Source organism: Phocoena phocoena, chromosome 9 (assembly GCF_963924675.1).
Source record: "Phocoena phocoena chromosome 9, mPhoPho1.1, whole genome shotgun sequence".
Taxonomy (NCBI): Eukaryota; Metazoa; Chordata; class Mammalia; order Artiodactyla; family Phocoenidae; genus Phocoena; species Phocoena phocoena.
The window spans coordinates 87,761,908-87,785,352 of record NC_089227.1 but is presented as its reverse complement, the minus strand read 5'-3'; the positions used below and the strand labels follow the sequence as shown (position 1 = coordinate 87,785,352).

The window sequence follows — 23,445 nt, the reverse complement described above, 5'->3', positions numbered from 1 at the left end:
GAAAAACATTAATTACATTCTTAATATGCTGTAGAAAGGAATACTCTATTTTTCCATCCCTTTGAGCTTCAGCTTTGCCATTTTGATACATGACCACTGATTTTGTTGAACAGCTCTCCTGATGGGATTGTTTGATGTTTCCTCATGTTTATATTCAAGTTATACAACTTTGGCAGGGATATCAGAGATGTGATGCTAGCTTCTTCTCATTGCCTCCTAGCAGGTGATACATGATTTCAATTTGTCCTATTACTGATAATGTTAAACTGATCACTTGATTAAGGTGGGGTGGTAGGCAGAATTTTAGGATGGCCCTATGACCTTGGCCCATGGTGTTGCTGCCATGATTTTGCTTAGTTATATGGCAAAAGGAAGATTATCTGTGGGCCTAGTCTAATCACATCAGCCCTTACAAAGCAGAGTTTTCTCTGGCTGGTAGCAAAAGGGGAAGTCAGAGAAATGCAAAGTGTGACAGGGATTCAACTCCAGGGAGATCTACCTTGTTGAGTTGGAGAAAACCTGTGGCAAATAACTGTGATTGGCCTCCAGGATCTGAGAGCAGCCCCCAGCTGACAGCCACAGGGAAATGGGGACCTCAGCCCTACAGCTACAAGGAACAGAACTCTGCCAACAACCTGAATGAGTTTGAAGGAAAATTCTTCCCCAAAGCCTCCCTCCTGATGAAATTCCAGCCTGGCCAACGCCTTGATTTCAGTCTTGGGAGACCCTGAGCGCAGAACCCAGTTGGATCTGACTTACAGAGCTGTGAAATCGTAAGTGGATGTTGTTTCAAGCCATTTGTGATGATTTGTTACACAGCAGTAGAAAACTAATACCAGAGGTATCTGCCACCTTTCTCCACCGTAAACGAACTCTTTCCCCTTAGTAACTGTTTTAGACAGCTTGGGCTGCTATAACAAGTTACCATGGGCTAGAGGTAACTTAAACAACAGGAATGTATTTCTCATAGCTCTGGAGGCTGCAAAGTCCAAGATCAAGGTGCCAGCAGATCTGGCACTTCCTGATTTGCAGATGGCCATCTTCTCATTGTATCTTCATATGGCAGCGAGGAGAGAGAAAGAGAGAGAGAGAGAGAGAGAGAGAGAGAGAGAGAGAGAGGCAGGTGGGGGTGGGGGGAGGGAGATCTCCTGTGTCTTCTTATAAGGGCACTAATCCCATTCATGAGGGTTCTACCCTCATGACCTAATCCCCTCCCCAAAATCGTACCTCCTAATACCATGACATTAGGAGTTAGAATTTCAACATGTGAATTCCGTAACAAACATTTAATCCATAACAGTAATTAATATAATTTATGATTAGTTGTAGAGTCCTTCATAGAATCACTTCAGCGTAGGTAGGTAGGTAGGTAGGCACCATGGGTTGTAACAATTAAGAGACCTGGTTTCAGTTTTCTCATCTGAAACATCAGAATAAAAATAAAATAAAAATAAACAAAAATTCCTGCTCTCATAGAGCTTACATTCTATTAGGTAGAAACAGAACAAGCAAGCAAGCAAATAACAAATAAATAAAACACATAATATGTTAGGTAAATACATGCTATGGAAAAGAGGAAAACAGAGAGGAGAAAGAGGGAGCCCCAGAGAAGATGGATTAATCTTAAATAGGGTGGGGAAAGAAGGGCTTCCTGAGTAGATGATAAATGAGCAAAGACCTGAAGACTATGAGGCAGAGAATCACTCACACTATCCGAGGGTAGATAAAGCATCCCAAGCATTGATTATAACCCGGGCAAAGGCCCAAGGCCACAAACACGGTAACCTCAAACCACCTATCGTGGGTAACTTTTAAACAATGGTCAAAGTCTTCTCCTTGGTCTTTCCATCTCTCCCTAACTGACGTGGGGCCTGACCATTCTGAACCAACAAAAGTGCTTAAAGACAGCACTTCCCTGGAGTTGCTGGGAAAACATTTACCCTACTGACAACAAATGAGAAAAAAACAAACTGGATAGAATTTTAAATACAATGTAATCACATTCCACCGTGTAGTACACTCAGGGTGTTGAAAGACCAACTGAATGAAAATGACTTCAAGTAAAAATGTTTCTTTGATTTGACTTTCCCCATAGGTGTGTGAAATAACTGATTGAGTTGGATCCTTGTTATTTTTTTTAATGCTTAAAAAATGTTTAATGTTTACATCTCTGGTTGTAAACATGAATTTCCTATTTTAGAAAATACGAAAATTATGTAAGAATAACAAACATGAAATTCACTGGTTACCACATAGAAAAAAACCCTGCTTACATGTTTATTTTGCTAGATAGATTTTTCTTTTATTTTAAGCTTTATTGATTTGATAGTGTAGATAGCTTGTTATAATTTGCATTTTTGGTTACTAGTATGAATAACTTTTCATGTTGTTTATTGGCCAATTTTCATTCACCAACTTTTCTTTTGACATCTTAGATTTTTCTTACTGATTTGAATAAGCTTTTTTGATTGTAAGAAAATTACTCATCTGTTGTCTGTCACATTCATGGCAAATGTTTTTTTCCAAGATTCTTTACAGCCTATTATTTTTGCATGGTTTTTACGTTCAGTTTTATGTTTCACTCTTATACCCATGTGTACTCAATATTAAAGCAAAAAAAAAAAGCTTATTTCCAACAATGTTCACTGATGAGGGTCCTTTCAAATTTTACTGGAAATTATTTTCTACAGGAACCTCTCTCTAATCTGTACCCCTTTTAACTCTATAATATAGAGCAAAATAGCAAAATCTCACAATAATGCAATAAGTAGGGTACAAAATTCTAGTCATATAAAATGCAATTATTGCAAGTTAATGAATGACTAAAGCAGGCCTGAGAGGTTGCGCATTATGGGGTCTTATTGAGAAAGTCAAATCCCTCCAGGTCTCAGTTGGAGTTTGGTACCATCTGGCTGGCATTTACCAGATCTAACTTAAATACTAATGGGTCCAGTCTAGTCCTGAGACTCCCTGGGACTTGTAGGACAGCAGCAGTGATTCCCAGATTTCCAGTTAGCTGGTACCCATCTTTCCAGCTCAATCCAAAAATACAGGTGGGGAGACATACCTGGGACATGAGGACCAACTCCCTGGTCCCCTACTTCCCATGACAAGCTGCCTTCCTTTTCCACACCCCGCTTCACCATCCTCCCCTCCCCATCACTCCCCAACCTCTCTCCCCATAAGAAAAGGCAAGTTCACTACATAATCACGTAATCATAGAGTAGAAAGAGTCAATTTAACGCACACCTGTAGTGTGTATCTTAGACTGGATTCAGGTTTAGCTGATGACTAGTGTGGCTTTATTCCCAGCAATCCAAAATCAGTGAACAAATTTTAGGATGGATTCATTGTCTTGGTTAGAATCGTGAGATTGAAGGGTCTGAGGCCTGCAAAGTTCTCATTACTCGAGATGTAAATGTGAAAAGTGAAATCAGGAAAAACTAGGAAGTTGTTTTTTTAAAATATTTCTCTATATCAGCATTTTAATTCACCTCTGTTTGGTTAAATTCAAGTGAAACAAAAAATGTCATATAACTTATTAATAGGAACCTAATCTTTTTATCCTATAACTAAGCTTTTTAATTAAGGAAATCATAATCATAATCACATGAAGGAAAATTTTTTTTTAATTTTAAAAAACACCCAAAACAATCTCATAGATTATTTATGGATATATAAATAAATAGCAAAAATATAAAAATGTGGATGGGAAGTGTGACACCATACTCTGTCATTTACAAGGCCCATGAGGTAGAAACAAAATGATGAACTGAAACCCCCAAGCTTGTCTTTCAGAGTGCCAGGGAAACCGCAGATATGGAAATAATTTGCTCACAGCCCCTTCCGCTGATGCCCCAGATGATTGATAGTGACCAAGAATGACAGGGCCCAGGGTCTCCCCTAGGAACTACTGGCTCCACTGATATTTCCCACAAGGAGCCCTGGGTAAAAATGACTGTGGGAAATAAGCTTGTTGATTTTTTGATTGATACCGGACCTACTTTCTCTGTGCTAAACTCTAAACTGGCCAAAGCCTCCTCAGAGATAGTGACTGTCTCCAAAACCTCTCCAAAAGCCCTTTTGGAAGCCACTGGAGTGTCAGATAGGAGACTTATTTGAAGCAGTTTCCCTGTACATGCCTGAGTGTCCAATACCTCTGCTGGGACGAGACTTCTTGAGTAAACTAAATGCAAGAGTCACTTTCTCCCAAGAAAGGATGGACATTAAGGTGCCGCCAGAACAAACTTGCTCGCTTCAAGCAACATTACTATAGCTAGGAAAGACTGAGTGCCTGGAATTTCCTGAAGAGATCCTGCAGAAGGTAAGATAGGATGTTTGGGCAGATAGGAGGCCAAGAAGAGCAAAGATGGTAACACCTGTACAGGTGAAACTCCATCCAGGGTCTAAGATCCCGAACTTAAAACAATAGCCCTTAAGGGAACATGCCAGAAAGGGAATCCAGCCAGTGATATCTGCCTTCCTTGAACATAACCTCATCTGCCTCTGCCAGTCACCATACAACACTGGCATCCTACCAGTCCAGAAGCCAGGGACCCACTTTGTACAGGACCTGAGAGCAATAAATCAGATAGCTGAGGACATTCATCTGGTGGTAGCCAACCCCTATACCTTACTTACAACTTTATCCTGGGATTTCTGCCGGCCCTACGGTTTGGGACCCACAAGGCACCTTTTATTGCACACCCTTAAGTCCCGAATCTCAGGATTTTTTGCTTTTGAATGTGATGACCCAGAGACCAAATTGAAACAGCAGTTTTGCTAGATCGTGCTTCCCCCCGGGATTCAAGAATGCCCCCACCATTTTCAGGAAAGCCCTAGCCAAAGAGCTAATGGACCTACAGTTATACGAGGGAACCTTACTTCAGTATGTAGATGACGTTTTGATTGCAAGCGAAACCAAAGATCTCCCAAGAGCCTTTGAAACTTGGTTCAGCCACTTACAACCTGAGTGGCCTTGAGCAAGTTCCTTGGCCTCCCCATTCCTGCATTTCATCTTCCGTAAAATGTGAGTAAGAGTATCTACCTCCAAGGGGTGCTTGCAGGATTCAGTGAGTAACACATACAAAAAGCATTCCAAATAGTGCTGGCACAGGGTAAATTCTCCATGCATGTTGGTTATTATTATTCTTTATTCTTTTAAATCTTCATATCCTCAAGATAGCAGAGTCCCCGTGATCAGATCAGAGGTACAGCTGTGCTCAGACCTGACAGGACCTCACCGGCTGCTCCCCCAGCCCATCCTTAGTCATTCATCTCAGCTCTGAGGTCAGCTTCCTGGCCTGAGAGATTGCAAGGTGCTGGGAAGGGGGAAAAGCCCACAGAAAACTCAGGGACAGCATGAGAGGCCTGGTGAGGGAATCTCTCCCGTCCCCTCCTCCACTGAGAAAACCAGGGCCAACCAGCTGGAATCTTACCTGAAAGTTCTCAGCAATGCGTGCTGGCGTCACGTTGGGAATTACGACGACGTTCCTCCGGATATGGAACCGGATCAGAACCCGTGCAGAAGGGGACGTGGTGTTTCCACTTATCTACAAGGACTGCTCCCTCTACTTTTTTTCAGAAAAATAAAACATCTCTGCCACTCACTGTATCTTTAGTACAACAGCTAGTATTGACTGAGCACTTTATAACTATCAGAAGCTTGTCAGTCCTCTGCCAGTATCTCCCTTAATCCTCACAACAACTCCATAACCTTCCTTTTTTATTTTATTTTATTTTTATTTATTTTTTTTTTTTGCGGTACGGGGGCCTCTCACTGTTGTGGCCTCTCCCGTTGCGGAGCACAGGCTCCGGACGCGCAGTCTCAGCGGCCATGGCTCATGGGCCCAGCCGCTCCGCGGCATGTGGGATCTTCCCGGACTGGGGCACGAACCCGTATCCCCTGCATCGGCAAGTGGACTCTCAACCACTGCACCGCCAGGGAGGCCCTCATAACCTTCCTTTTTTAAAAATAAGGAAAGTGGCTTGGGACAGTGTTTGGGGTCATGAGGCTGATAAGTAGTGGAACTGGGATCTGAACCCAGATCTTTTGGCTGTATAGCCATGCTCTTCTTCCTGGACAGCAGGACTCAACAGAAGCCGTTAGATGCCATCCTTGTTTCAGTGATAACCACGGGATTTCCTGGAGTTCCAAACAAACAGGCTTTCAAGGAAGGGCCTCAGTGGGCTTCCTTTCCTGTTTTTTTTGCCTTCAAGGAATTAAATGAAGACAGCACAAGGAATAAAACACAAGACTGATCTGCTGGATGGAAAAGAAACTATATACCTTGTGTTGTGTTAGTTTCTGCTGTACAACAAAGTGAATCAGCTATATGTATACATATATCCCTATATCCCCTCCCTCTTGAGCCTCACTCCCACCTTCCCTATCCCACCCCTCTAGGTCGTCACAAAGCATTGAGCTGATCTCCCTGTGCTAAGCAACAGCTTCCCACTAGCCATCTGATGGCTTTTCTTAAAGAATGTCAGGAGAAAGATCAAATGCCTCGCCCAGGTCTATCTGGAAAGCCCAGAGGGCTGTAAGCCATGACAGTGATGCCCTTGGACTGGCAGTACTGGATCAATTTCTCCTGCCTGAGGTATGGGTGACACTCAATCTGTAAAAGGGGACAATCCTCATCACTAGAAAAGTCCACCTGCTTTTTGAGCTGCTCATAGGGAGTTCTACACACAAAAAAAGACCGTCAAGCAGAAGCCAAACACTGCCCACTGCTAGCCTGGCTAAACCAGACCCCAAGAGCTGTCTCACATGACCAACGAAGTACCTGATGACTGACCTTCAAATGAGACTCAGTGCAAAGCACTGAACTTGCCTCCAAATGTTTAAGAAGTAATAGCGCAGGACCCTTACCCTTTACTAAACAGAATTTACCTGGTAAGCACTGGTTTGTATTTCAGTCTAGGTTTGTTCAAGAGCCTTTCGATCTGGAAGTGGTTGAAGTTGGAGATCCCAATGTTTTTCACCAGCCCCTCGTCCACCAGTTCCTCCATGGCCTGTCATAGAAAGGGACACCTTTGGGCAGTGCTAGAGGGACCCCAGGGATCCTGGCTTGGCTTAGTCCTCTCTGGGACAGGAGTAGCTGGTACAGGATCCACCGTCGTAAGGATTAACCAAAGCGTGAAGAGGAATTTTCCATTCAGCCCATGGAGAGAGAGGAAAGCAGGAGGAAAGGATTTTCAATAACATTTTGTAACTTGCCTTTTACTAGACTGAACTAAAATGAAATTCATATATGACAATAAAAACGCTCCCACCATTTTCCAAAATACCTGCTCGCTGAGAACGTCTGGGCCACAACCATTGAGACCACAGTGCTGAAAGGTGGAGCTTTAGGGCTTCCCTGGTGGCACAGTGGTAGAGAGTCCGCCTGCCGATGCAGGGGACACGGGTTCGTGCCCCGGTCTGGGAAGATCCCACATGCCGCGGAGCAGCTGGGCCCATGAGCCATGGCCACTGAGCCTGCACATCCAGAGCCTGTGCTCCGCAACGGGAGAGGCCACAACAGTGAGAGGCCCGCGTACCGCAGAAAAAAAAAAAAAGGTGGAGCTTCAGGATCCATTTCTGACTGCAGCCTTAGCTTTTAACTGCCACGGGGCAGATGGAGCCCACTGATGGGGAACGGGGATGCTAAGGGTACTGCCATGGCTCAATGGAGCCATCCCCACAAAGGGAAAACCCAGTCGAGGTGGGTAAGGTAGCAGTAGCGTCTCTGCACACCAATACTGAGCTAGAGTGTGGATGTTTGTATCCAGGGATGTTATAAAGGCAGCGGGGGAAATGACCAGAGTACTTAGAGCAAAGGCTGGCAGAGTTCCGGGTGCTGACTAAATCCAATACTTCTGCCTGCCCTTGAAGTGCAGTCCTCCCATCTCCTGCTTCACAACCTTCTCTCAGATCTTCTGTTGGATGGCTTCCCCCCACCTCACGCTCGTTCTCGTAGGCATAAGCACAGTCCAAGTGGCGACATCCTATGTCAGTGGCCACTTTCACAGCCTCTCTGACTTTGCCTGGGGTAGACCGGAAGGAAAAAGAAAAGACCATCATAGACTCTTATCCCCAGACCACCTTCAACAGGCTCTCCTATACAGCCCAGCTTCTCCAAACCAAGGTTTCCCTGGGGTCCCCTTTTCCAGGGGACACCTGGGAAGAAAACGTGCTTTGGAAAACTTTTCAAAAGAGAAGGAAGGAAAGTGAATTAACTTTATGATTATAGCCTCATGTCGTATCCTAGCTCAAGCCCACTCCCTTCTAATCCAGGTTCACCCTCCAGCCGGGAGCTGTCTCCAGGTGTGTGGAAGAGACTGCAACCTCTTTCTAATGACCAGGCTGAAGACTGGATTTTGAAGTAACTCAAAGGAATCTTCAGAGAGAAAATGGTCATTACTGCATAAATCCAGGCTCATCGCATACTAGGTGTGTGGCCTGAGCAGATTACTTAACTTCTTTAAACCTACTCTACAAAATGGGAATAATAACAATAGCACCTGCCTCATGAGGTCACTGTGTTAAGGGCCACAATGAATGTCAAGTTTGCAGCACAGCACTGGGCACACACCTAAGAGTCAATGGATGCAAGGCATTATATAACTGTTGTTTCAGAAAAAGGAGAAATAGAAAACCTTGTAAGAATGGGGTTTATTCCTCCCCCCGACCCCCGCAAGGCAAGAAAGAAAGAAAGAGAGAAAGGAAGAAAAGGAAAGAAAGGAAGGAAGGAAGAAAAAAAAGAGAAAGGAGGGAGGGGAGGAAGGAAGGGAGGGAGGAAGGGCATTAAAAATACCACATTCTGTCTAATCTAGCAAAGCCAAACTGAAAAAAAAGCACTTAATACTGATCTTTCACAAAATCTTTTTCAAACCTCTTCTTTCATCATGAAATAATAAACACATTCAGAAGCATCCCTGGGTACTTCCCTGGTGGTCCAGTGGTTAAGAATCCACCTACCAATGCAGGGGATGTGGGTTCCATCCCTGGTTGGGGAATTAAGATCCCACATGCTGTGGGGCAAGTAAGCCCAAGCGCTCTAGAGCCCACGCTCCAGAACCAAGAGCCCACACACCACGACCTGCATGCCCCAACTAAGACCCAAAGCAGCCAGATAAATACATAAAAATAAAAGAAAGAAGCATCCCTGGATGCCCCTCCCAATCACTACACCCTACTTTACCTTCACTGGTAAACACATAAGCCTTAAAAATTACACCATCCCTACACCTTGAAAATGTTTCACTTCATAATCCTTACATCTAATTCTGAACATAATTTTTTGGGTGAACTTTTTATTTATTTATTCCAATGAAAAATCATTTATTAGAGTAGATCCAGTATTGCTTTGTAGGGCTAGAAGAAGAAATATTGACGAAGCATAGTTGAACTTAGTAATCCAACTTTTAAGTTGTCTTTTAAAAAGTAATTATTGTACAAAAATAAAGACCAAAAGTATATGGTATCTTTGATGAATACTTGGTACCAAATACTTGGCATCACATTGATTATATCTTTATACAATACTGCTTTGAGTGCTATATTCTTTTTTTTTCGAATTTTTGAATTTTACTTATTTTTTATACAGCAGGTTCTTATTAGTTATCCATTTTATACATATTAGTGTATATATGTCAATCCCAATCTCCCAGTTCATCTAGCTTTATATTTTTTCAGATTAGTGGGGGTTTTAAAATAAATTTATTTTTCTATTTTTGGCTGTGTTGGGTCTTCCACACCGTGCGCCGGCTTTCTCTAGTTGCCGCGAGCTGAAGCTACTCTTGATTGTGGTGCGTGGGCTTCTCACTGCGGTGATTTCTGTTGCGGAGCACGGGCTCTAGGCGTGCGGGCTTCGGTAGTTGTGGCTCAAGGGCTCTAGAGCGCAAGCTCAGTAGTTGTGGCGCACGGGCTTAATTACTCTGTGGCATGTGGGATCTTCCTGGACCAGGGCTCAAACCCATGTCCCCTGCATTGGCAGGCGGATTCTTAACCACTGCATCACCAGGGAAGTCCCCTTTTTGGGTAAATTTAGACGAGGTGAGCAGATTCACTGGAGATCTGGAAGTAATTATTTGTCACATCTGTGTCAAAGCTCTGATTTGGAGAAAAGCAGCCCTGTTCAAGCAAGAGAAGCTGGGATGAATCAAGCTGGAATTAATCTGCTCGCCCAGATTATCCGAGAGAGCTTCCTGAGAATGACGCAGTCCTGGGACTAGGAGGGAGCCTACCTACAAACCCAGGAGAGGAGATGAGAAAACCAGGTGCAGAGAAGGACAGAGTCAGAGGAGAAAGACTCAACAGAGAGACAAGAGGGAAGAAGGTAAGTAGAGAACTGGAACTAGTTAGGATGGCGCCATCATGGACGGAAGTGACAGCAAAGGTAGTTAGAAAGTGATGGGAAGACATTTTGAACTTATCCTAAGAGAGGCTCCGCAATCTGCTTCCCTGAGCACTGGGAGTGCCTTTCTGGGTTTTGCCAGCTCACTCTAGCAACACCTGGGGAACCCGAGCTCCCCGACTCCCAGCCCAGGCGCCCCTCTCTCTGGGACCACCCTCCCTGTGGTCACAGCCTTCTCAGACTCTACTATGCTCTGGAGATCGTTAAAGAGCAGGTTCCAACTCAGTAGCCTGGGGTGGGGTCTCAGCTTCTGATTCTCAACACTCTCCCAGGGACTGCTGATGCTGCCTGGGCAGTGCCAGAGCCTCCTGAGCCCTCCCAGCCCCTCCTCCCAACCCCCCAGGCCACAGCAGCCAACCCAGGGCCCTCTAAGTGTCCCAGAGCCAGGGGGAGTTGAGAGGGAATGGCTGCTGAGAGAGAAAGTGCCCAGGAAAGCAAGTGTTTTTTAGTCCCCAAACTGCTTAAAACTTGATACTTGCTAGCAAAGCTCTCACCACTGCTGGAAAAAGCCAGTCTTGGAGCTTTGCAGCCTGAATCAGCCCTGAGAAAGCAAAGGAACCTCGGTCCTGCCTCCAGGGCCCAACATTTACCTCTCCAAACCCTTGCCTCTGAGCTTTCCCTACTGACAGGAGAAAATGTCCAAAGCCCCTCGAGGGAAGTAGGTGTCCAAATCCTTGCATACATACCTTCCAGGTGCCCAGGCCCAAGTTGGCCTTAGTACTGAGCTCCACAAAGGTGGCCACCGTGAGTGCAAAATAGTCGTGAGTGAGCAGATTAGTTGTCTTCTGCCCCGCTTAATGGTGCTGACTCTGGCTGCAGAGGGAGGAGCTAGAGGTTGGGAGTGGGCAGGCATTTCCAACCCTGGAAAGAACAGGAAAGCCCTTTCAGCCTTTTGTAATATTGATTCATTTGAATGAACTTCAAATATTGCAACCTTGTGTCCAGTTCTCCCTGATTCAAAATGCATGGATTATTTTATGAGAGTGACACTTAGAGATTTTATCCATTTTTCTTTTCTTTTGCTAGTTTAATAAATGGAAAATAAAAAAGGTGCATGTATTTTAATCTGTTCCTATCTAATTGCTCAACAGTTGCAAATTTTTTCCCTCAGAACATGGAAATTACAGAAGTATAAGAATATGTTTATCTGTTAACCACCTGGACAGGATGCTAACACTCTTCGTATATTTATTTAGTGATTCTTGTCACTTCCTTAAAGAAAAAAAGCTTTGTGATAACAAAATGATATATGCTCATTATAGTAAAACTAGAAAATGTAGATTATAAGCAAGGAAATATTAATCATCTGTATTCTCACCACTCATGATACCATTACAAGAGTGCATATATAGAGTGCACCATTTCTGTGCATATATACACAGGGAAAAGAGGAAGGGGCTACGTGCTGAGGCTTGTTGGATGTGTGATCAGCTCGTGGACATTCTTCTGATAGGTTGGTGGTGAGGAAATCGGGAGTCGACATCATCAACCTTATTGGTTCCAAATGGTCTGGGGTCTCCATGCTTGTGAGCAACATACAGTTAACTTCTTATACTTGATGGGGGTTTCAATATCTGGAATCGAGCTTGAAGGACATGGCTCAGAACATTATCTATAGTCCTTGCGGAGGAACTAAAGGTCCTTGACTTTGTTAAATGGTTAAACTATTATTATTTTTTCTTGCTTGACTATTTTCCTTTCTGCATTTTCTCACTTCTCTGATTAAATTTATTCTTTGCCTAAGTTCTTCTACTGACAAGGGACAGGCAGAAGACATGCGGGGAGGTCAGTTCCAAGAAGGCCCCATAGGGTCCTGCTCAGTTACACATATAGTTTTAAACTTAGGACCACAAAATAAACTTTTCTATACATTCATAAATGCTCTTCTTAAAATTGTTTTTACATCAACTATTTTTAGTTGTTGTAAAAAATTCTGTTTTATGGTTATAATGTACTCAATCATTCTCCCTATTCTTAGACATTTAGTTTATTTCTAGTTTGTTTCTATTATAAATAATATTTCAAGGAATAGCATTGTGAGTAAAGCATTGAACACATTTTGATTAATTTTAGGCTTGTTCTCCAGGAGCAGGATTATGTGGTCAAAGGAAATTTGTTTTAGTTTATCATGTGAAATGTGGTTCGAAATTGAGAGGGTTTTTTTTTTGTATTACTATTTATAGAATAACACACCTTACTGTTTGTGATGTTTCAGTAATTATTTACAACTTTCATTTTTTAATATTATGTTCTTTGTAAAATATAAAAAGAAAAATCAGTGGAGAATGAAGAATAGATTAAGTAAGAAAATAAAACCCATCCATAGTCCCACATTTAGAGGTGATTATTGTTAATATCTTCAGGCATCTGTGGATACCCTATTGAGTTGGGACATCCTAAAGCAGAGGAGAACTGTGCCTCGTTTCCCGGGGTGAGGCTGTGGGGAAGACACCAAGTCTAGGATGGACTCTCCTGGTTCCCAAAGCTGTTGGATCGCCACGACCACAGGAGATGTCCAGGTGAGTGGGCCTGAGGTAGTCTCAGGGTGTCCCACTGGGAGAACAGCCGGGTTACTGATGTCCACTGGCAAAGTTGGCTGAAAGGAAGTGTAACCGAGCAAGTGGGGCTGTTGCCCTGTGTAACAGCAAGACCAAAAGAGGCAAAGGTCTTTTGCAGAAAGAGAAAGGCTTTATTGCAGGGCAGCCAAGTGAGGAGACAGAAGGCATAGCTCAGCTCTGTCTCCCCAGTGGGCTTTTGAGTGGGGTATTTATCGTGGAAGTAGGGAGTAAGACAGGGAGGCGGCTCGGAAACGATTGGTGGAAAGTTAAGAGGAAGTTTCAGGAGTCCTCTGTGCAGGTGTGAATGTCCTTCATGTCTCTTCATGAGTGGCATGTGCAATATCAGGAGAGTTCCATACGTTACACTTGGTAGATTTTTGGCATATGATGTCCAAAGTTCGTGATCAATCATTCTAGTCCCTCAGTGTGCCTGTGTGATGCTCAGTGGCAGGGGCTGTTAGTGTTTCCATACCTGGTTTCCCTGGTACTCTGTAAGACAAGCTTGGGGGTCTCTGTTAATTATTTTGTTGCTACCTTATAGGCCTTGAGTGTGTAAGTTACAGGGTAAGGTTTCCGAGGGAGCGTGAGCCCCTGAACATCTCAAGGCTGAGACTGTGAAAGTTGTGACGTGTACAAGTTCGTCCTACACATTATATTCAGGGGAGCTGGATGGAGGTTATAGAGTGGGCTGTATGGCTAGGGCTTGATGGAGATAAGGACATCTTGGATGACTGCACAAAGGGATGGATGATCACACCTAAGCACCGGAGAGATGAGTCATATCTCAGGGGAAGCCAGTGTATAGATGGTGATCCACACCGGCTACCATTCCCACTCTGTGGAATTTTGCAAGTCTCCCCTAAACCCTGCTGATAACTACAGAGAAGGAATCCTAAATGTAGTAGATTTTAATCCTGAAATACAAGGAAATCAAAGTCAAGACTTTGACCTAAAGGAGAAAGCCAGTGTAAGCTGGAGGTGTAACACAGAAAATTTTCAGAAGTGGATATAATCATCCAGAAGCAGTTGCTTGCAGCCCATTTTTTAGTTCATGCCATCAAAAATTAATTTCAAACTCATTTATAAAGAAAAAGTAAGTTTTAGTTCTGTGACGAAACGAGGAATATCTGCTCAGAATTTATCTCACAGGAAGAATGACCCAGGCACAAGTCTTACCTAGCTTAAAACAAACAAGCAAAAAAAAGCCATCATTGTCAGGTGAGGAGAGAGGTGATTCTGATTATGGTTTGCTATTATTGTTATTACTGTTAACAGGCCTGTGCTACATAATATTACATGTATTTGCTCATTTACTCTTCCAGTAGCCTCATGAGGTAGATACGTTTCTTATCTCCATTTCATAGATGAGGAACTGACACATCGAGATGTTAAGTAATTTGTTCAAGGTAAATGGTGGAGCTGGGATTTGAATACAGATTATTGGGCTCTAGAGCCATTTATTTGTTTGTTTATAGTTAGGCACTGTGCTAAGTGCCATACACATTCTCCAATTCAATTGTCACCGTGCTATAAGGTAGATATGATTATTAATCCCATTTTATACCAAGGAGAAAACTGAGAAAGAGGTACAAGGCCAACTGGAAAAGCCAAGATGCAAACGGGCCTTCAGAGTCCAGAGGCTCCACGACTAACTCTTGTGCTATTCTGCTACCCTCACACCCCAATCCCTGTATTCCACTTATTGCTACCCCTATAAACAAACACCAAAGAAGGAGAGAGACTGTAGCATCTGGTGGGGGATGGCACTGGGGATTCTCGGGGACACTAATAACTAGTGGAGGTGGCTGACATGCCCAGAAGTGGTGCCAACGCGTGCAGGTTTTACACACTCATTGGACGGAGTGGTGGTTCCTGGCAGACGGCAGCTGATGGTCAACAGGATGTGTCCACGAGCATGAGAAGGGTATTCTCTGCTGTATTAGTTATCTGCTGCTGCATGTTAAGTTATCCCCAGACCTAATGGTTTAAAGCAACAAACATCTATTTTCTCATAGTTTGTGCGGGTTGATGACTTACAATGATCCGTGACCAGCGACCCAGGCGTCCAAACTAATCAAGCACATATTCAACTTCGTAATTAAGGAAAAATGAATCATCGAGAGCATAAGAGAAAACATATTTGGGGAAAAGATTGCCAGAACAGGAGAAGGCTCTCAAGCTTCGTTTCTGCTTCCCAGAAAACCATGTTCTCATGAGAAGGGGTCCTCAGGCATGGGGGTCCCGATAGTGTAGGAGGAAACCAACTGTATTGGATTCTTGAGCTTTTGTCTTTGTTTCCATAAAAAATACACATTTCTAAATATCAGTTCATGTTTTCTCATTCATGTGTTTCTGGGGGGTCAGGTGCATGAACTGACCTCATGGAATATGAACATCATCGTTTCATACAAAGTCCTCTTTGTCTGTTGGGTTTACATATTTATCCTGTTTTATTTCTATCGCTCATGCAGGACATCATGCTAACATATTTGGTCAATGCTTTCATAACGCTTATTGGTATGAAGTGTGCCTGTGTCTGGAGTTTTTTTTTTTTTTTGCGGTACGCGGGCCTCTCACTGCTGTGGCCTCTCCCATTGCGGAGCACAGGCTCCGGACGCGCAGGCTCAGCGGCCATAGCTCACAGGCCCAGCCGCTCCGTGGCATGTGGGATCTTCCCGGACCGGGGCACGAACCCGCATCCCCTGCATCGGCAGGCGGACTCTCAACCACTGCGCCACCAGGGAAGCCCTGGAGTTTATATAAACAGTGTTGTGTTATGCACATTTAGTCCACATACTCCACACGGTGCTCCGCCCTGTGCATTCACCACGTTGTGCCTGCAAACTCCATCTTTATCCAGGTAAAGACACCCTTTCTTCTCAAGGAGGAAGACAGCCCAAATGGTAGACGATCCCCTGAGAAAGTCTGTCAGGCAAGGGAGAAATCAGATAGAAGAGGAACCACCCTGGAGAAGGAGAAAAGGAGAGGAGGGATGCGGTCAGCGTGATGCCGAGCGCTTTTGTGTAGTTTTCCCATTTAACGTCCAAAGTAACTTTACTGAGTAGACATCATTATCAACCTCTTATGATAGAGGAGGGGGCTCGGAGAGGTTAGGTAAACCGTTCAGGTCAGTCAGTTGATCTGAGGGGACAGTTTGTCACCTTAAAAGTCACACAATTAATAAGTAAAAGATCTTTGCTATAGACCCAGATTAGGCTTTTTCTAGAGCAGTGTTTCTCGACCTTAGCTGTACAGTAGCATCACCTGGAAGCTTCTAACTGCAGACGCCTGTGACCTCCCACCTACACGCACCCACACTCACACCAGACATTCAGATTTAACTGGACTCAGGTAGAGCCCAGACACTGACTTTTTTTTTTTTTTTAGCCTTAAGTATTAATAGATATTTGGTTGAAGTTTAACATACCCTTCAAGACGAGTGCTCAGGACCTGCGCATAAGCTGATGAATTTCACACAGTGAATGCTCCCGCGTAACGACACCCACAGCAAACAACTGAACATTACAGACACAGAAGCCCCTCACGCCACTTCCCCGGACCCTCAAGGACAACCATTCTCTGGACTTCTAACACCATAGAGCAGTTGTGCCCCGTTTTGAACTTTACTTACATGTTTTAATGGAACCGTACGTTGTGCATTCTTGTGTGTCTGGCCCCTTTCATCGAAAAGTATGCTTGTGAGATTCATCCATGTTGCTGGATGAAGTTGTAGTTTGTTTATTCCTATTGTTGTGTCGTATTCCACTCTATGACATCTTGTTCCACGATTGATAAGCATTAGGATTTTTCCAGTTTGGGGATATCATGAAGTAGTGATGCTTTAAACAGTCTTGTATGTATCTTTTGGTGAATATTTCTGGTGGATATTTACATGGGAGTGGAATTGCTAAGTCTGAGGGTAAAACACTGGCATTGTAAAAAGCTCCCTGGGGGATCCTAAGGTGCCCAAAAAGTGGAGAAACCCTTCTCTCCACTAGAGATTATACCTTGAGCACCATGAAGGTACAGTAAGTTCCCTACATACGAACCTTCAAGCTGTGAACTTTCAAAGATGCAAACGTGGAGCTTACTAATGAAGACCTGATGGAACTGGAGGCCCAGAGAAAGGATGAAGAGAGACAAGAGAAAGAAGTAACTGAAGAACCGAAGAGATTCACAACACAGAAAATGGCAAGGGGATTTTCTTTATTTGAGGAGGCACTGTTAGTTTCTGAGGCACAACACCCGAACATAGAACAGTACACGAAGGTTGTAGCAGCTGTTTAGAATGCAATGCAGTGCTACTGTGTTGTCCGTGGCGAGAAAAAAACAGCTACTACCCAGACATCCCTGGATCGTTTTTTCAAGAGGGTAGATAGAATTGAATCCAGCAAGGAGCCAGAACCTGTGCCATCAACGTCAGGCGTGAATGAAATTCAGCTTGCCCTCCATCTCCTATTGCTGAGGATCCTTCAGCTCTACCATCTCCCCCCTCCTCTCCCTCCTCCAGTCAGTAACTCTTCTTGCCTGTTCACTCGATGCCAGCCCCTGTGTGCCAGCTGTTGTACTGTACAGTTGTACCTTTCAAGGTACTGTACTGTGAGAGTAACAATGTTTCCTTTATTTTTTGTGTTTGTTTTTATGTATTATTTGGGTGAAAAGTATTATAAACCTATTACAGTACAGTACTGTATAGCCGATTGTGTTAGTTGGGTGCCTAGGCTAACTTAGACTTACAAACAAATTGGACTTTACAAACACGCTCTCTGAATGGAACTTGTTAGTATGTTGAGGACTTACTTTATTTCTTACAATACGATCTACCAGTCGCTGGCACCTAAACCAACTCAAATTCTTGTTAAAAATGAAGATTCCTGCATCCACTGAACCAAAATGTGGAGGGGGGATGTGGTCCTTGGGAATCTAGCTTTTTAACAACCCCCCAGGTGATTCTTACACACATCTAAGTTGGAGAACCACTGTATTATATCATATTGCAAAGAAGTCAGATCAGACCCAGTAGTATTTCTCGACCCAAGATCTTTTGAAACTGATGAAAATGCAGCAACTAAATGGAATGATGGTTTTAATTGCCTTCAGTGAGGATTTATGGGTAAGACCTACTCCTCTCAGGCATTGTTAATTTTGAAAGTTTGCTACAAGAACGGAGATAGGGCTTCCCTGGTGGCGCAGTGGTTGAGAGTCCGCCTGCCGATGCAGGGGACGCGGGTTCATGCCCCGGTCCGGGAAGATCCCACATGCCGCGGAGCGGCTGGGCCCGTGAGCCATGGCCGCTGAGCCTGCGCAGTCTAGAGCCTGTGCTCCGCAACGGGAGAGGCCACAGCAGTGAGAGGCCCGCCTACCGCAAAAACAAAAACAAAAACAAACAAAAAAAAAGAATGGAGATAAAAACGTTTATAAGCTTTTGTAGCTCATGAAAGCACTCTTTGGTTGGATTGCTTATCTCTGGGGCTGATAAAATATGCTTCATTTACTCACGTAAAATGAGATGGGTCTAAGTCAAGGCCGTAGCAATCTTATCTGTGATGGACAAAGAACACACACAGGTTTTCTGCCAGGAATGATTTTGTGTATGTGTGTGTGTGTGTGTGTGTGTGTGTGTGTGTGTGAAACACAAACAACCACCAGAAGTGCTTTCCAGGCCTGTTCAGTCTCTACCCAGCCAGAGAGGAGTCTTTCCCTCTGGCATCCCCATACCCTGAGAACAGGACTCTTCTGTCTCAGCTGGTCTCTGCTTCCAGGAATCCAGCTCCCACCTGGAGGTTCCTTTGTAATTGGTACCTAATGCCTTAATTCCTCTGAGCCCAGCTTCTTATCCTACACAGAAAATACTCTAGCTTCCCAACCAGCCCCATTCTATTCCCGCTCATGCAGTTTCTAATTTGCTTTTTACTTTTTTTCCAGTAGGCTGTTTGCCCAGGCTTCTTCAAGAACAACCCCAGGCCCCTTCTTTTCTTAACATCCCAGCTCTGTGTGAAGCTCTTAGCTCATTTCCAGCTGAGCCCCAGCCATAGAGCAGGCCCACACCCAAATTCACTGGGTATTATGTTTCATGCCCACACAGCAAGGACCTTAGTATAACATTTGTGGGTCCTGGACACTTGTGCCTTTATGAGCCCCCTCTCCCATCATATATTTTAAAGTATATTTTATGACTGAGGTGGTATAAAGCCTGGATTTATGATTATATTGGGCTGGCTGAAAAGTTCGTTTGGGTTTTTCTGTAACATCTTAAGGGAAGATGTTACAGAAAAACCCAGACCAATATATGTGTTATTATATTCATGTTTTCCTCCTGAGTTTTAAAGAAATTAAAACATCTTTGTGGGTCCCTAAAAAATATCATGGGCCCTAGACCCTGTGCCTGCTGGGCCTCATGGATGTGTGGGCCCTGCACATAGACCGTTTCAAGACGGGACAGCCTCATCCTTATGACATTCTTTTTTTCCTTAATAGGGTTCATTTTGGGGGAAAGTTTTAGGTTTACAGAAATTATCCATACATTATTATTAACTAAAGTCCATAGTTTATATTAAGGTTCACTCTTTACGTTCTATGGGTTTTGACAAATATATAACGACACGTATCCATCATTAAAATACCATACAAAGTATTTTCACTGCCCTAAAGTTTCTCTGTGCTCTGCCCATTCATCCCTACCCCTTTCCCCTCCAACCCCTGACAATCACTGATCTCTTTATTGTCTCCATAGTTTTACCTCTTCCAGAATGTCATATGGTAGGAATCATACAGTGTGCAGCCTTTTCAGGTTGGCTACTTTCACTTAGAAATACTCATTTCAGTTTCCTCCATGTCTTTTCATGGCTTGACAGCTCATTTCTTTCATTGCCAGTATCCATTGTATGGGTATATCACAGTTTGCTTACCCATTCACCTATTGAAGAACATCTTGGTTGCTTCCAACTTTTGGCAATTCTGAATAAAGCTGCTGTAAACATTCATGTGCAGGTTTTTGTGTGGACCTAAGTTTTCAGCTCATTTGGGTAAATACCAAGGAGCAAAATTGCTGGGTCATATGGAAACAGTATGTTCAGTTTTATTCTTATGATATTTTATTCCTGAAACCTTGCATTTACTTCTTACACACCCAGCGCACCTGTCCAAGGTATCAAAACACCCGCTGTGATTTTCTCTGAAAAGTGTGTGCTTGCTCCCACAATGAGAAGGCTTTCCCCTCAGCCCCAGCATTCCTTTTCGACTCCATCCTGCTGACAAGTCCATGGGGCTTCTAACTACATGGCCTCTTTATTGCTCTCTGGGGGATCCTATTTCACTGATGAAAACAGGGGAGAAACAAGATCTAAAGGGCCCATTTCTGTTCAGTCAGGTTTTTGCTAACAGACCTGAATTAATTTCAGAGCCCTAGATCACATAGAAGTGCAATAGAAGTTTCTATTTGTTCATGGTAAGGCAACAAAGTCAGTACAACTGGAAGTTGGAAAGGTGGACTTCTTTTGTGTTAAAGGATCTCAGCTGGAGGAGAGAGAGAGAGAAAGAGAGGGAGGGAGGAAGGGAGGGAGGGAAGGAGGGAAGGAAGGAAGGAAAGAAGGAAGGAAGGAAGGAAGGAAGGAAGGAAGGAAGGAAGGAAGGAAGGAAGGAAGGGGAGAAAGGGACTCTTCTTGCCTTGTGATTGTTTCCACTGTGAAATGGGGTCTAGAAGAGGAGAGAGGAATAGCAGTGCATCAGTGCTGAAGGTTGCAATTCCAGGCTTAGTTGCGAGACGGCCAAATCGTGATCTAAGTCAGCTGTGACTAGTTGGGTAGTCAGCAATACAGAGGACATGACAGAGACTCATGGCATGGCACAGCATAGATTTCAGCCTGCAGGTAGGGGGGTCTTCTGTCTTTGTGTTCTCCCTTGTTTGTGAGTTGGCTTTGATTGACTCTTGAAGTGAACATTAACCTCTAGACTGTGGATTATGACATAGCTCATTGGAGTCAATTGGCATGATATTTGCACCTATGAACGGAAAATCTTCAGACTCCATTAATGTTTGTTAAATTATCTACTTCAATATCAGGTAACATATGCATGTCTCATAAACCCACTGTGGCCACTGGGTTTTAGTAAAATCTCGTGAATCCACATAGGGGCATCTTACCGTCCCAGCACATAATGATGACATGGCAATGCAAGTATTATTGAATTAGTAAATTCTTTGTGACTCACAGAATACAGAAAGGTGTGTGATCCCTCCTAATATTTCTTCTAGAACCACTTAAACTGTGAGCCAGTGAGAACGGAGATCTTTATTGGACAACTGGGGTTAGGAAGGTGTATCAGCTGTTTCTTCGTCAAATATGAGCTCGTTATAACAACAGCCATTTATTTGCTCATGATTTTGTGGGTTGGCAACTTGGGCTGAAATCCGTCAGCAATCCCGTCTCTGCTCCACGTGGTGTGAGCTGGGCTCACTCACGTGTTCAGCTTCATTTGGCTGCAGGCTGCCAGCGATGACGGCCGAGACCCCCCTCCACACATCCGTCATCCTCCAGGAGGCTAACTTGCACTTGTTCACAAGACAGCAGCATTTTAGGACCTATTCTTAGAACATCTGCCGTGTTAATTCCGCCACATTCTATCAGTCAAAGCAGGTCACGGGGCCAACACAGATTCAAGATGTGGGAAAACAAACTCCACTGCTCGTTGAGAGTTGTTACAGAGAATCTGTGGCTAGTTTTGATCAACGCCAGGAGATTTAGTAAGAGCTTTGATTAGGTACTTTCCAGCTTCATGGTTTTATACTTTTAAGAAACTGAAGTTCTCTTTTATCTGGTCTGAGGAATATGTATTTATAATAAGTTTTACTTCGTGTAAAATAAATACAAGTTAAGAGAAAATTATTTCATAGAAGAATGAGTGAGGGGCAGTGACCATTTTTCACCCTCTGTAATATTCCCACATCAGTGTATCCAAGAGGGAGAGGAAGCAGCAACCCATGTGTCTGTTAGAAACAAGGAGGAAAGAAACAGTTCCAAGAATGGTGAGACACAGAACTTTCTGGGCAGAGGAATAGTATAAGCCAAGGTCCTGCGGTGAGAGACCCTGAAATTCATCAGAGGAAGCCAGTGTGTGGACGCTCCAAGAGCAGAGCTAAGGATGAAGCCAGAGAAGTATAAAGAAACCAGATGGTGCAGAGCCACGAAGTCATGTTCACAGAGGTAGATTTATGATGAAACTTAAGTTTCAGTTGCTCTTATCTTTTTTCTCAATAGATATTTTTATTTATTATTTTTTCAGATTTATTGAGGTATAATTGACAAGCACAATTATAAGATATTTAAACTGTACAACATGACAGTTTGATATATGTATACATTGTGAAAGGAGTCTGCTCATTGAGTTAGTTAACATATCCATCATTTCACATATTTACACTTTGTGTGTATGTGTGTGTGTGTGAGAGAGAGAGAGAAAGAATATTTAAGTTCTGTTCTCTTAGCAAATTTCAATTATACAACAGTGTTATCAACTATAGTCACCACGTTATACATTAGATCATCAGACCCTATTCATCTTTTTTTTCACTCAATGAATGTTTATTGTTATTTTTAAGTAAGCTAAAAATGCTTGTGATAAATGCTAAATTGGAAATGCACAGGTTTCTGGGATAGACAATTCTGGGGCAAAGAGCTGTTACATATCACGTAAGCCTACAGATATTTTTAATTGGAGGAATTTTTTAAAAATTACTATCAATTCAAAAGAGAGCAAAAAAGACCAAAGAGAAAAAATGGAACTAATAGAAAACAAAAAATAAGATGATGAAAATAAAACCAAAATAGCGTTATTAAAATAATCATGACTGGTCTAAAAAACTCAGATATATCATGTTTAAAAGTGCCAACCCTGGAACATAGGACTGTATATACAAAGGTTCTAAATAAAAGTATAGGAAAATATATATCAGAACAAAGCATACAAAGGAATGAGCTAAAGTCTTTCACAAGGATGCAATAATCAAAATCCAGAATATGGGGAGTTGTATAGGAAAAACAAGACAGTTTTCAATAAATAAAATCCATGGAAAAAAAGAGAGAAGTTGGGAGCAGACATCTTAGATTAAAAGAGACATGAGAGATATATTAAGCTATTGCAGTAAAAGGATCTTGTTTGAATTTAAGTTCAAACTAAGCATTTTGAAAGATGAGACAATAAGTGATATTTGAACAATGATGGATATTTGATGATGTTAAGAAATTCAGACCTTATTCATCTTATAACTGAAAATTTGTACCCTTTTAATAACTTCTTCCTAATTCCGCCCCCCCCCCCCCCCCCCCCCGCCGCCGCCCAGTCTCTGGCAACCACCATTCTATTCTGTTTCTATGAGTTTGGCTTTTCTCATAGATTCCATATATAAGCGATACCATGCAGTATTTGTCTTTCTCTGTCTTATTTCACTTAGCATAATGCCCTCAAGATCCACCCTTGTTGTTGCA

At 43.1% G+C, this 23,445-nt stretch overlaps 1 protein-coding gene across 1 annotated transcript in view; it reads right to left on the bottom strand.

Moving 5' to 3' along the window:
- LOC136127947 (aldo-keto reductase family 1 member B10-like) overlaps positions 1–21,491 on the bottom strand; it is a 65,852-nt gene extending 44,361 nt beyond the window's left edge. The window contains 8 exon segments of the mRNA XM_065883584.1: positions 5,439–5,547; positions 6,514–6,645; positions 6,896–7,017; positions 7,909–7,941; positions 7,943–8,031; positions 10,173–10,233; positions 11,090–11,188; positions 21,423–21,491. Of these exon segments, the coding sequence (XP_065739656.1) occupies positions 5,439–5,547; positions 6,514–6,645; positions 6,896–7,017; positions 7,909–7,941; positions 7,943–8,031; positions 10,173–10,233; positions 11,090–11,188; positions 21,423–21,491 (714 nt within the window).
- Positions 21,492–23,445: the final 1,954 nt, after the last annotated feature.